The following is a 13661-nucleotide window of genomic DNA, read 5'->3' on the forward strand; positions in this document are numbered from 1 at the left end:
GACTGCTCTCCAACATTAGTATCAAAAGGGTTACGAATCAGTTTTTGGTGAACTTTAGATTCGGTTTGGTTATTTGGGGTGCTGATTCAGAAAATTGCATTGTATAGACCACTTCAGCTCTAGTTTTTGATATAGAACATATGCCATCTATTAGTTGCTATCTGCTCACCCACAGAAAACCATATTTAATAATCTAGAGCTGATGTGGTCTATCCAATACAATGGTCAGCTCTGCCGAAAGGAGCAGAAATAAAATTAATATAATAAAATAAATCAATAAAGAGGGAGGTTCGCGGATCGGATTTTTGTTCTCGCAGCCCACAGGTTGAGAACTACTGGTATAAACGCATCGCATCGTATCTCTTCCAGGGATATTAGATGTACTTTGGATGAATGTATTTTGTAATAAATATTCTTTAGATGTACTTCTTATATGTCAAGTCATGGCTGTGAGAATAATATTCATTCTGTAACAAAGTTAAATTTATCACATACATGTTCCAGTTCATATACTCAAATGCACAGGGCCGAATCCTCAAATATTTGCATTCAGCATTGGCAGTGGCACTTTTATGCCAATATCCTTTCTATGCTGCACAATTTTAGCCCCATGAGGCCACTTTAACTACCAAGATTCCATTCTGTGGAATTTGTAAGTTAGGGAAGTATCACCAATCTATGAATCATACTTTGATAACTGTGTAGTGTGAAAGAGCGATATATCAATCCAGGTTTCTATTAAGATACAGCAGCGGTTCCTAATAAAATTGTGCACAAATTGAAGCAATACATTTCATTATCTAAAGAGGGATAGTCTGACAAACCTATAAGCTCTAAAATCTAACACTAATCGACTGGGCATTGAACAGCAAGCAGCTCTGCCATATGAATGTAACAGCTGATGATCTTCCTTCTCAAGTTTAATCTGACCATTTTCATTTTGTTTTCCAGCTGTGAGAAGCCACACTGGTATGCAGCAAATATGACATTTTGCAAATATGCTTGACATTTTAAAATAAATTGTTTATTTTATTTGTGCATGGATAACTTCAACTACAATTTAATTAGTCAGTCTTGTGTTATGTTTTGGGAGGGGAGGGAAATGGATAATCGTGAAGAATGACTCATGCACGCAAATCAAAGCCGTAAAACCATCTTGGAGATTTTTATTGAAGAATAGCATAGACATGTCTATAATAAAACCTAAAATAAAAATCAGTTTTGATTTTGAAATAGTCCACTTTAAACAGCACATTTAGCATGTAAAAGGAAGCCTCTTTAAGACGAATATTGCTGTCATGGCCTTTGAAGCATTTTAAGGTGGAGAGACTCAACATTCATTATTGCTTTTACCTATAAATCACACTTTTGCAATCAAACTTTTACAGATCATTAAAAACACAGAATACATTGCACGAAAACAATAACTACAAGAACAGATGAAGCAAGTAATCCAGTGGTAAAATTATAAATGAAGTACATGGGAATGCTCCCTGCACCTGCCAAAGATGTCCTCTCTAGGAATTTTCTGGGTCTTCCAGGTGAATCTATGGTGTGCTTCCACCTGAAGTTACTAACGAGATGCACTGGAGGACCTAACAAATTCTTAGAGAGGATACTTCTCTATGCACTTTCTAGGTACACCATGTGACTGGCAAATTTGATGGAAGTCATTGATTTCAATAGTATTTGCTGTTATCAATAGGCTCCTGTTTCCATAAGGAGCACAAAAGAGGAAGGAAGATATGTATTTGAGTTCCTTAATAATATAAAGCCTTTATATTATTATAAGGAGGCCCCTGGTGGCACAGTATGTTAAAGCGCTGAGTTGCTGAACTCAAAAGGTCCTAGGTTCAAATCCTGGAAGTGGAATGAGCGCCCGCTGTTAGCCCCAGCTCCTGCCAACCTAGCAGTTTGAAACATGCAAATGTGAGTAGATTTCTGAACATTAGGAAGAACTTCCTCACAGTGAGGGCTGTTCGGCAGTGGAACTCTCTCCCCCGGACTGTGGTGGAGGCTCCTTCTTTGGAGGCTTTTGAACAGAGGCCAGATGGCCATCTGTCGGGGGTGCTATGAATGCAATTTCCTGCTTCTTGGCAGGGGGTTGGACTGGATGGCCCATGAGGTCCCTTCCAACTCTACTATTCTATGATTCTATGAGATGAATATGTACCGCTCCAGTGGGAAGCTCCATGCAGTCATGCCGGCCACATGACCTTGGAGATGTCTATGGACAACACCGGCTCTTCGGCTTAGAAATGGAGATGAGCACCAACCCCCAGAGTCGAACACGACTGGACTTTACTTTTTTATATGATTATAACTTTTCCTACAATCCATTTGGTCCTGCTTCACTGGAACTGTTTTTCCAGTTAAAAGCTACTTCTGACTATCAATATCATTAGGTAAAAGTTTCCCCTGACGTTAAGTCCAGTCGTGTCCAACTCTGGGGGTTGGTGCTCATCTCCATTTCTAAGCCGAAGAGGTGGCGTTGTCCATAGACACCTCCAAGGTCATGTGGCCGGCATGACTGCATGGAGCGCTGTTACCTTCCCATCAGAGTGGTACCTATTGATCTGCTCACATTTGCATGTTTTCGAACTGCTAGGTTGGCAGGAGCTGGGGCTAACAGCGTGCGCTCATTCCGCTCCCCGGATTTGAACCTGGGACCTTTCGGTCTGCAAGTTCAGCAGCTCAGCGCTTTAACACACTGAGCCACCGGAGACTCCATCAATATCATTACAGAACCAAATATAAATGTTATATTTTACAAAAACTGACAGCTTATGCATAACATCGTAATTTAAAACACAGCTGTTTTCTGACCATATTATGCTCAAGAAGATCGCTCAGAGAGCTGTTATGGAAAGTGGCATAGTCTTTCATTAGAAAGTGCAGAGGCTGGATGGCTATTTCTCAGGAATGGTTTACTTTGGATTACTGCCCTGGCGGAAGCTGGACTAGATGACCCTTTGGATAACTTTCAACTCTATGATTCTGTGAATTAGATCTGCCCAAAAGTAGTGAGAGATAGAGATTAATCTCAACTGCAAAGCGGTTGGAATATTTTGTTGATACTGTTCATTTCAGGAAAGATTCACAATGCTATAGCAGGCCTTTAGTTTCTTCAGATTTTTCTCTAGCACACAAACTAAAAGCAGCTGCCACAAAGTCCCCTGCCCAGATGAGCAAAGTGTATTGAAAAGCAGGGTGATTCTGTCCAAAATGATGTATTTGTCTTTTCTGAAATTTGATTAAAATAAATTCTACAGCCAAAGTGTGGATAATTTTTGACTTACCCGCATACAAAATATTTTGGTGGTTCAATTTTTCCTGATCATTTGGGGTGAGGTAGTCTGGCTTCATAACTTTATCTTTTTTCTCTCTTGTCATTTCAGGTTTTCCTTGACACTTGGCTTCATTTGTTGCAACCAGTATTCTATCAAAGACATTATGGCATCAGAGATTAGCCTAGTAAGCCATTCCCAGCTACCTTCAACTGATGGATTTTCTCTTTCTGAAGCTTCTCCTTTATTTGGTAAATCAGAAAATACACTTGTAGTCAAATGATAACTTAATCTATAGCATGGAAAGAAATGTTTGTATTTTGCCTAGTAAAATCCTACAAAATGCCAGGATTTGATACATCTTAATTCATTGGATCTGACTTTGACCTGAATCCTACAGTTGTGTCCCAAATGCACTCAGTGAATTTTGTTAAAGCTTGAGTTGACACACAGTTAAATCCCTTTGATTCAATTGATTTACAAGGAGCCCCCAGTGGTGCAGAGGATTAAACAGTTGTGCTGGCAGGACTGATGGCTTGAAGGTTGGGTTGCTGACCTGAAGGTTGCCAATTTGAATCCAACCCGGGCAGAGCATGGATGAGCTCCCTCTATCAGCTCCAGCTCCATGCAGGGACATGAGAGCAGCTTCCCACAAGGATGGTAAAAACATATTTAAAAAGTCCAGGCGTCCCCTGAGCAACATCCTTGCAGACAGTCAATTCTCTCACACCAGAAGTGACTTGCAGTTTCTCAAGTTGCACCTGACATGAAAAAACTGATTTACATTTTTTGGAAAAACAATAAGATCTCCCTGTTTTACAAATATAGAAAAAATGTAATTGGAAAATCTCAGAAATTTTGAAAATACGTTTATTTAAAAGCTATAGGAAATTGTTCAGGTTAATTTTACTATCTCTAGTTTTTAGGGATGAGTTTCATGAATTCTTGTTCAGTACATTCCAATGAACTTGGATTATCACTGGAAAGGTCCATCAATGGGTTATCAGACTATTATTTTGTAGCAGGAATGGTACTGCACTTCCTCTATAGATAATTAGATACATACTATAGACCAGTATGTCTCTATAGTATGCAAATCATAGCAAAATATCCAAGAGTTTTTGTAAGATGAAGACAAGAGAGCAGAGTGGCATTGCTGTGCCTTGCATCACTAGTTCTAGTTCTATATTGCTTGCTGCATAATTGTAACTGGACACTGAATATAGTTAAGATTAACATACACCTTAAAAACTATTTTTTCTTTCCATGCAGATCTGTTCTTGTGTATGCTGTTATTTCTTGCCATTATAGCTGACTTCGGAAATTATTGATGTTCTCAAATTTTAAAATGGGAATAAAAATAAAGCCAAAAATAAAGAATATAAATGCAGACCTCTTAAATGCACCCTTTCAAAATCCTTTTGCTATTTTCAAGCTACTTTATGTGCTCATATGAAGATCTTGCAATGATTTCTCCTTACGTCACTGTATTTTAGGACACTCTATAATTAAATACTCTCCTACAAACCCTGTGGTAAAATTGAGATATTAATGAGCAGCTGTTGGATTTTATAAACAGATGTATTGTTAAATTTGTGCATTCTTTTTCTGATTTGTTTCAAGTTCAAAAATGATGTTGCTCAGTGGCACAAATACTGTCAAGTGAAACAGAAGCCCTGTCATGTTAAAAGCAGCAATAAAAATATTATAATATCCGTTTTGTAATACAGTTACCTGAAGTTCTTCTCTCACCTCATCCTTAAATTCTCTTGTTGACTTCTTCACTCATTCTTCTTTCAGTTTGTTTCATCTTACCTTAAGTGACTTGTGCACTTCTTACAGCCTTTGTCCAGGGCCTGGACCTCAGCAGTTGTCGTACTTCAGATCAGCTCCTTTCCCCCCATGGTCTCTTTCTAGACCACGGGTCCCCAAACTAAGGCCCACGGGCCAGATTCATCCCTCCAAGGTCATTTACCTGGTGGCTTCCACCCTAAACTTCAGACTTAGGATTGCCTTAAGTCTGGAATGACTTGAAGGCACACAACAACAACAATCCCAATTAAGCTGACTATCTCATCAGCCAAAAGCAGGCCCACACTTCTCATTGAAGTACTGTTAAGGTTATGTTGTTGTTGTTGTTGTTGTTATATTTATTTACATCCTACTTTATCTCCCCTGAAGGGGTTTCAAAGTGACTTGACATAAAACGTTAAAATTTTGGTCAAAATTGTTCTTCATTTTAAATATCGCATTGTTCTTACATGTTTTTTTGCACTACAAATAAGATATGTGCAGTGTACACAGGAATTCATTCATTTCTGTTTTCAAATCATAGTCTGGTTCCTCAACAGTCTGAGGGACCATGAACCGGTCCTCTGCTTTAAAAGTTTGAGGACCCCTCCTCTAAACTTTCTTTTGTGTGTGCCTCTAACCTCATCTGATATTTTGTCTTCAGGCAAAGCTTTAAAAGAAAATGTACTTTTTCCAGCATTCACATACACTTTGTGTGGGAGATCTATAACTGGATGTCTCAGTGTATTTTTTTTATCTGAAAAGATGATCCAGTAGGGAATGGGAGGTATTTTGACTTTGAAATGTCTTCTCTGGAGTGAATAGGACAATGCAAATGATTGCCTGCTATTCAGATAGGTCTTTAAAATATGCACACTCCATATAATGTGTAGTTTTGTTTGCCACTTTCTCTCTATGCTTAGCAGTCATCTTATCTAGACATTGCATCAGTTTATCCAGTGGATTTGAATAGCAGAGGGCTGAGCATATAAAGAACAGGCAAGTGATTGTCTTAGGATTCTGGGACTTGGAATTCAAAAACTTACGTTTTCCAAGCTTTGGATCTTCCACCTGGGATGTGTGTGTATCCGAGAGGAACATATGCCCTTACCCTGTTCCACATTTATACATTATTTCTGGCTGTGAACAGGAGAGAAAGTGTGGTGAGGAATTCAGGGTTACTCCTGGCAGTCATTCTCATAAACTTTCGTGGTGCCAGGTATTATCCTTAAGGGCTTGATGGAGCCTCACTAATGCTCATGTTAATGGGTTTTTGGATGTACTTCAGACTGTATCGCACTGAATTGGAAATTTTACATTGCTATTTTGTTAGGCATTTTTCAAAAGAACACCTTACAATAAAGTTAATCAGTAAACAGTATAACCTCTGGCCTAGTATTTTCTTGGCTTGGCTGGTCTTAGAGGAAGCTTTAGCTTTTACTTTTGAGTGAAGTACTGGGATGTTAAGAAAGTGCAATACCACAAAGTCACTTGTTTTACTGGAACTATCCTATAAATGGTCAGATAGAAACACTCTGGGGGAAAAAGGTAAGATTACTTCGGAAGATCACTGTCTTTCTGAATATTAGCTCTGGTTATTATAACTATATAGAACTGTATCCAGCACTAGTTTATGATCTGACGAATCTCACACTATTCTCAGCAAAAAGACTTTTTTAAATGTTGACCTTTTCTATTTTGGTTTGGTCTCCTTGCTCTCCATAGTAATTTTTAGCATGATTATTATGATTTCTCTTGTTCTGGGCTTGTGGTAGACTGTAAATAATAAAGTTATAAGCATGCTTTTCTATAGGATAAGATTGTGGCCCCTTCTACACTGTCCTTATATCCCAGGATCTGATACCAGATTACCTGCTTTGAACTGGATTATATGAGTCTACATTACCAGGTAATCTGGGATAAACAGAAAATCTGGGATCAGATCCTGGGATATAGGACAGTGTAGATCCAGACTGAGCTGACAACTCTAGTGTAGTGGTGGTTACTTCAGCAGACCATGGTCATTCATAATGTCATGAACACCAGGTTCATGACATGAATGACCATGGTCTGCTGAAGTATGTCAAATTTATAAAGCATGAGTACATATTTATTTTGTTGTGTTTGTTTGCTTTATTAGGCAAAAAAAAATATGTATTAAGCAACTGTGAGCATGAATGAGTTGTGCCTTGCAGAATCAAGCCAAACCTCTCCTTGGTATTGCACTCTCAGCAAATTAATCTCAGACAGTGGAAGCACTGATGATCCCTCAGAAATTTACCAGGATGTATGGGAAGGATCATAGTGACAAACCAAAACTTGGAATTTATTATTTGCAGTCTGGGGCATCCAGAACTTCCTAAAACTGGAGATGCTACAAGTCCCATTTTCCCTGCCAGGTCATTCCATGCACCCAATTCTATCCATGTCTGTGCATGAGATCTCTTCCTTTATTGATTCTATTTATCCAGCCATAAAAACAAAAGATACAGTAATACCTCCTTATTAATAGAAGATACCTTCCAAGTTCACATGTGGATGACTGAAATTGAAGATAGTACCAAACTCTATTTTCAGATCGCAGTTGGCTACTTAATCATAATCCACTACCACAGAGTTAAAGGGAACTTGGAAACAACATTTTTCATGGCCATAAGGAACCTCTCCCCATCCATCTGCTATCCTAGAGGAACTGATCTACTCCCAAATTTCCTCTTCTTCCATTTTCAGGAGACACTTGCACAACATGCAGAGAGCACAAGGTTAACTGCTGACCCAAGTTAGTACAGAAATGCACTGGTGGACCAAGAGATGCCCATAAATAGTTCCAGTTTCTTAGAAGCAGCATTCATGGGTAAATGAAAGCAGAGAAAGCGAACTCATGGATTAGGAGGTCTTATAATCATTTCTGCAGATGGATAGTACACCTCTGAATATCAGTTACTGGAAATAAGTCATAAAGGAAGCAATTTGTCTTCACTGTAAGTCTTCCAGATACATTCACGAATAGAATGCTAAATTAGAACAGAAATGAGAAAAGGCACTTTTTTGGACTATAGCTTTCAGAATCTTTCAGCTACCATGGCCAACGTCCAGATATTTCAAGACTTGGTTCAGAATGAGTCCAAGATAAAGATGGAGATTGAGTCCTTTACATCAAATCAGTCATATGACCTGATATTTCTTTCTGGATCCAGTCACTATTTTAGAAAAAGAAAGCCTGGTGAGGTTGAGGTGGGAAAGTACTGGAACGGTGTAGGAGTGAGGGATGGACTCTTAGACTCTCAAAAATCAGATTACTTGATCTGTTTGTCTTTATTTATTAAAAGCATGTAAATCCCAACTTGCTTCCTAGCAGGATTCCCAAGATAATTGATAATATTATTAAAACAATAAAATAAAATTCTTTATTTTCATTCTAGTTGATCCTGGGGCAACACTATGAATACTTAAATATGTAGAACAAGTAATTATTCTAGATCAAAATGAAATAAGGTTCTTAAAGTTACACACATTTAGTGCAAAACAATTTTAATGAGACCTTTCACTTCATCCAGCATGTTTCATTTAGGATGATTGATCTTCAGTACAAAAAGGGGCGAGTAGCAAAGTGATCAGCAAGATAGATGTTTTTGTATTCTGTTAAATGACACTTTTAATAGAATCTGTGTGCTATTCTCTAGGAGTCCTTCCAGATCCAATGACTTCTCCACTGCAAGATTCTGATGTGTCACCATATTCCCAGTACAACTCTATGCACTTTCCACCAGCACAGCCACCAATCTCTTCACCGCCTTATTACTCCAGCCTGAACTTCTATCCCCAGCAGCCAGAGGAATGGTATTCCCCGGCCATGTACGAGCTCAGAAAAATACCTTCTGATAACTTCTTCACCAAGGAGCCAGACCAAGTGAGCGCATCTGTGGCCAGGAGGTCTCGAGTGGGGAGTTCATCCGGGCGAATGAAAGGCGAGGAGCTCTGTGTTGTCTGTGGCGACAAAGCTTCTGGGTATCATTATAACGCTCTTACCTGTGAGGGCTGCAAAGGTAGGGCAAATAAATGAGAGAAAGCGGAAAAATGGGCTCTTCTTTATATAGTGCTAAAGTAGAGCCACTGCTTAAATTTTGTTTGCTTCAGGTCCCATTTTTGTGCAACCTTAAACATTTTTGTGTTTAGAGTTACAAATTTAAACAATCCATTTGACATTTGTGTCTGAGAGCTTTACTTTTTTAGTAAGACATCAATTTGCAGAGGGAGTTTTGTTCATCTCAAGACAAAATCAGAAACTGGCATAATTAATCTTCATTTTCAAGCACCAGGACTAGAGGAATGCACAGAAAATAGCAGGAATGGTTATACTGATGCTGATAGCCACAGGACCTTTCCTTAGTTGCAGGCTTCAAGTTATAATAGTGAAGCTTTGTCAGAAAAGATTTGTGACCCATGCTTTTTGCTATTTTTCTGAGGGATGAAAAAATATATTTTGCTAACAAATTCTCACTATGACTATCTACATGTGAAGAAGCATATGGAACATTTAGAAACATGAAAAGAAATCTATTTTACTGTTACAAACAGTAAAGTTACAAATATTTGACTTACATATGACTTGAGATGAAAAAATTCCCTCTGCGGGCAGATGAAGAATAGGGGTGAGACAACAAGAAGTGAGAGAAATCTACCTGGAAGAGTTACCATGGGGAGAAAGTTTCTCCACTGAAGCTTTATCACTAATCCTTGTTTCTACAACAATCCAATTCTTTCAAAATCCAACTATCACAGGGACAGAAAGTAAGGTGAAATCTTCTGAACATGGGCATGGGCAGCAAATCAAATACCAGAGGGATTTTAATTCTTCCCTATGCTATCCAAAGCTTGCACACACACACACACACAGACATGGCTGGAGATACCCATAAAATGTACCTGTACTGATTTACATACAAATTCAACTTAAGAACAAACCTACAGGAACTTGGGCACGGCCTGTATTCTAAGAGCAGCAATATTTTAAAATATGGAGTATCCATTTCATTATATTAGTAAGATACACTTGTTAAGATACATTATCGGATATCTGTTGGGTTTATGCACCATTTAATATGTTGTCAAAGGCTTTCATGGCCAGAATCACTGGGTTGCGTGAGTTTTCCAGGCTGTATGGCAATGTTCCAGACGCATTCTCTCCTGACGTTTCACCCACATCTATGGCAGGCATTCTCTGAAGTCTCACAACCTCTGAGGATGCCTGCCATAGATTTGGGCGAAACATCAGAAGAGAATGATTCTGGAACATGGCCATACAGCCCGAAAAACTGTATGGCCATATAGCCCGAAAAGCAACCCATCATTTAATAATTTGTGTATGTACATTGCCATTTCATCTCGCATATCAATAGAATACAAGAAATGTCTGCTCCATCCTTAATATTTTCAATCAGCTTCTCTGAATAATGTTAAGGTTTGTATGCAGCGTTATATACCATAGTATTGATTATGATGAGTTTTGGTAGAACATGTATTTTAAAATATCAAGATTTAGTATTTATCTTAAACAGATTTTTAAAGAACTGAACTGTTTTCTCCAAGAAATGAAAAACCGAGCTGTAAAGCTAACCCCTGCGATCCTTTCTTTAATATGGAAATCACACTAAATTCAAGAATGGTGGAATAGCAAATATGTGGCTCTGAGTGAAAGCACCATATAATTTGCATTTCAAAAGAGATCGGTCTGTGTCACTCAAATAGGTTTGAATGGAGACTGTTGGCAAGACAATTTAGATGCAACGTCCAATGAACATAGGGAAGTGCCCATTTTGTTGATAAAAGATGCAACTTTATTATTCTGTAAGGAAAACTGTCACTAGCTACTTTAAATGAGGACCATGCTAAAGCCAAGAATTATACATAGACTTGCATTAAAATTGTATACTTCTGTTTACAAAGCTTATAAATTTAAAACAATGCCCTTATAATTATTGTAAAAGAACAATAACGCTTAAATTCCTTGTGTCTTATTTCTGATTTTTTGAGTCAGAAATTTCTTCATTCATGAAATAATGTTTTAAAAATGGATTTCATGGAATTTTTTCCCAGGCAATATTTTGCCTTATTTTAGCAATGGTATGGAGCGTATTTATTTAGAGACTGAAAACCATCCAAATGACTGAATTCCATTTTAATATCTAAGATCAAGGAGAAATCATTGAGATTAATGGCTTTATAACAGTGCTTCCCAATCTTTTTTGGACCAGGGCTCACTTGACCAGGGCCCACTTTGAATAGGGTCCACTTTGACCAGGGTCCACTTGACCAGGAACCACTTGAATGGGGACCACTTTGACTAGGGACCACTTTGACCAGGGCCCAATTTGACCAAGGACCACTCTCCAACATTAGTACCAAAAGGATTACGAATATGTTTTTGGTCAACTTTAGATTCGGTTTTGTTATTTGGGGTGCTGATTCAGAAAATTGCATTGGATAGACCTTATTAGCTCTAGTTTCTGATACAGAACATATGTTATCCAGTAGTTATCATCTGCTCGCCAACAGAAAGCCATATTTAATAATAGAGAGCTGATGTGGTCTATCCAGTGCAATGTACAGCTCCGCAGAAAGGAGCAGGAATAAAATAAATAAAATAAAATAAATAAATAAAGAGGAAGGAGGTTCGCAGATCGGGTTTTCACGCTCACAGCCCACTGGTTGAGAACCACTGCTTTATAAGGATTGCTGGGTAGCTTTCAGCTTCCAAAGTCAGTTAACAATGTTAAAATTTGAAGTTACTATTAGTTGAGTGCTACAGCCTGTACAGCATTCTTAATCCACCAAGATCCATGAACAGCCTGCCTTCTCAAGATACCAGAATGTTAGTGATTTTTGAGATAAGATATTGAAAAATGACTAGTGGATATTCTGGGCTGAGAATCTTTTGGTGTCTTAGAGTATAGCTATTCAAGTAAAGCTTCTTCTTCTTCTACTACTACTACTTCTACTACTACTACACAGGCCAACACACCTTTTGGTGCCTCAAATGTTAGCCTTGTTTCTGGATATATTTGACTTGCTAGTTCCAATAATGACACCCGCTTTTCTCCCATCAGCTCAAGTTTTTGAGATACAGAACATATGCCAATTTTCATCTGCTTGCTTATAAAGAATCATGATTACCATATCTAAGAAAAAAGAACTGATACAATCGATTAAATTCTCTGAATGAGCAACCTAAATAACCCCAGGAACAGGCCCCCCAAAAAAGACACAAAAACCTTTTTTGTTGGGCTCTTTTTATCTTTATTTTAAACACCACCTTTCTTCCATAAAGCTCCAGAAGGTGCCTCCTACACTCCATTTAATCCTCACAATAACCCTAAGGAGAGAAAATGACAGCTCAAGGTTATAGTTTGAGAGCTGAGTGGGCTCTTGAACTTTGCTCTTTCAAATCTTAATCCAGCACTCCACACTGGCTATAAATAATGTTTTTGTCTTCTACAGTGGTTCTCAACCTGTGCGTCCCCAGATGTTTTGTCCTTCAACTCCCAGAATTCCTAACAGCTGGTAAACTGGCTGGGATTTCTGGGAGTTGTAGGCCAAAACACCTGGGGACTCACAGGTTGAGGACCACTGGTCTACTAGGATATTGCTGTGCATCACAGGTACATTATAAGCTCTGCAATTTTGTTCCTTTCCCATTGATCAGTTTTGCCTAGCAAAACTGATCAATTTTCCCTTCACCCCTCCCTCACTGCATTGTTGCTTTTGACTTGAATATAGTCAAAGAATTAAATTGAATTTCCTTTAGAAGCATCAGTCACAAAACATCTAGTATGGAGAAGCAGGCTCCCAAAACAACTTGTTGGTATGAAGATCATGCTTCACTAGTAAGACCTTTTCCTTTAGAGACTTTGGTTTTTGTTTAGTATAGATCACACAGAAGAAATTCTTCTTGTGTTTGGAGAGGGCTGATCTCCAATAAGGATTGCATTCTAAGTTCAGGCAATCAGATATCTATTGCATTTCTTTGGTTTCAATTTCCTGCTCAGTGATCTACCTCCCCTTTATGAATACATCCCAGATGATGTTCACACTTTCCCACACATTTCTGATATAAAAACATCTGTCGGTACTTAAACATTCATGTGCAATCCGTGCAGACACTTAGAAAAAAAAAACAAAGTTTCCTTTTGTATAAATGAGTGTACAGGAACCTGGTTGTGTGTTTTAGTAGAATTCTGGATTGAGGTGATAGGATATAATTGTAATTGTGGATAACAGAAGTAAGTATCCCTTAAAGTAGCATACTTTTTCTAGGTCTAAAGAAAAAGAAATAATTGCATAATCTAGTATTTAATATTATTTAACTAGTTGTAGAATTCATTTTAAAACAAAAAGTAGTTTCAGAATGAAATCTTATCTTTATTTCCCTGTTTGTTCACCAGGATTCTTCAGAAGAAGTATCACCAAAAATGCTGTGTACAAGTGTAAAAATGGAGGAAACTGTGAGATGGACATGTATATGAGAAGAAAGTGTCAGATGTGTCGTCTACAGAAGTGCAAGGAAGTAGGGATGCTGGCTGAGTG

At 38.2% G+C, this 13661-nt stretch overlaps 1 protein-coding gene across 3 annotated transcripts in view; it reads left to right on the forward strand.

The window, feature by feature from the left end:
* Nucleotides 1-13661, forward strand: part of nr1h4 (nuclear receptor subfamily 1 group H member 4) — a 37184-nt gene that overhangs the window by 3622 nt on the left and 19901 nt on the right. For 2 of the 3 annotated variants that reach the window (XM_062982841.1, XM_062982842.1), the window contains 3 exons: nt 3399-3538; nt 8762-9124; nt 13520-13660. In XM_062982841.1, coding sequence (XP_062838911.1) covers nt 3454-3538; nt 8762-9124; nt 13520-13660 — 589 coding nt within the window. In that variant the 5' untranslated portion in view covers nt 3399-3453. Of the gene's footprint in view, nt 1-3398; nt 3539-6511; nt 6627-8761; nt 9125-13519; nt 13661 lie in introns of those variants that run through there. The other variant, XM_062982840.1, reaches the window with a different exon arrangement.

The sequence above is a fragment of the Anolis carolinensis genome, chromosome 5 (genome assembly GCF_035594765.1).
Source record: "Anolis carolinensis isolate JA03-04 chromosome 5, rAnoCar3.1.pri, whole genome shotgun sequence".
Classification (NCBI taxonomy): Eukaryota; Metazoa; Chordata; class Lepidosauria; order Squamata; family Dactyloidae; genus Anolis; species Anolis carolinensis.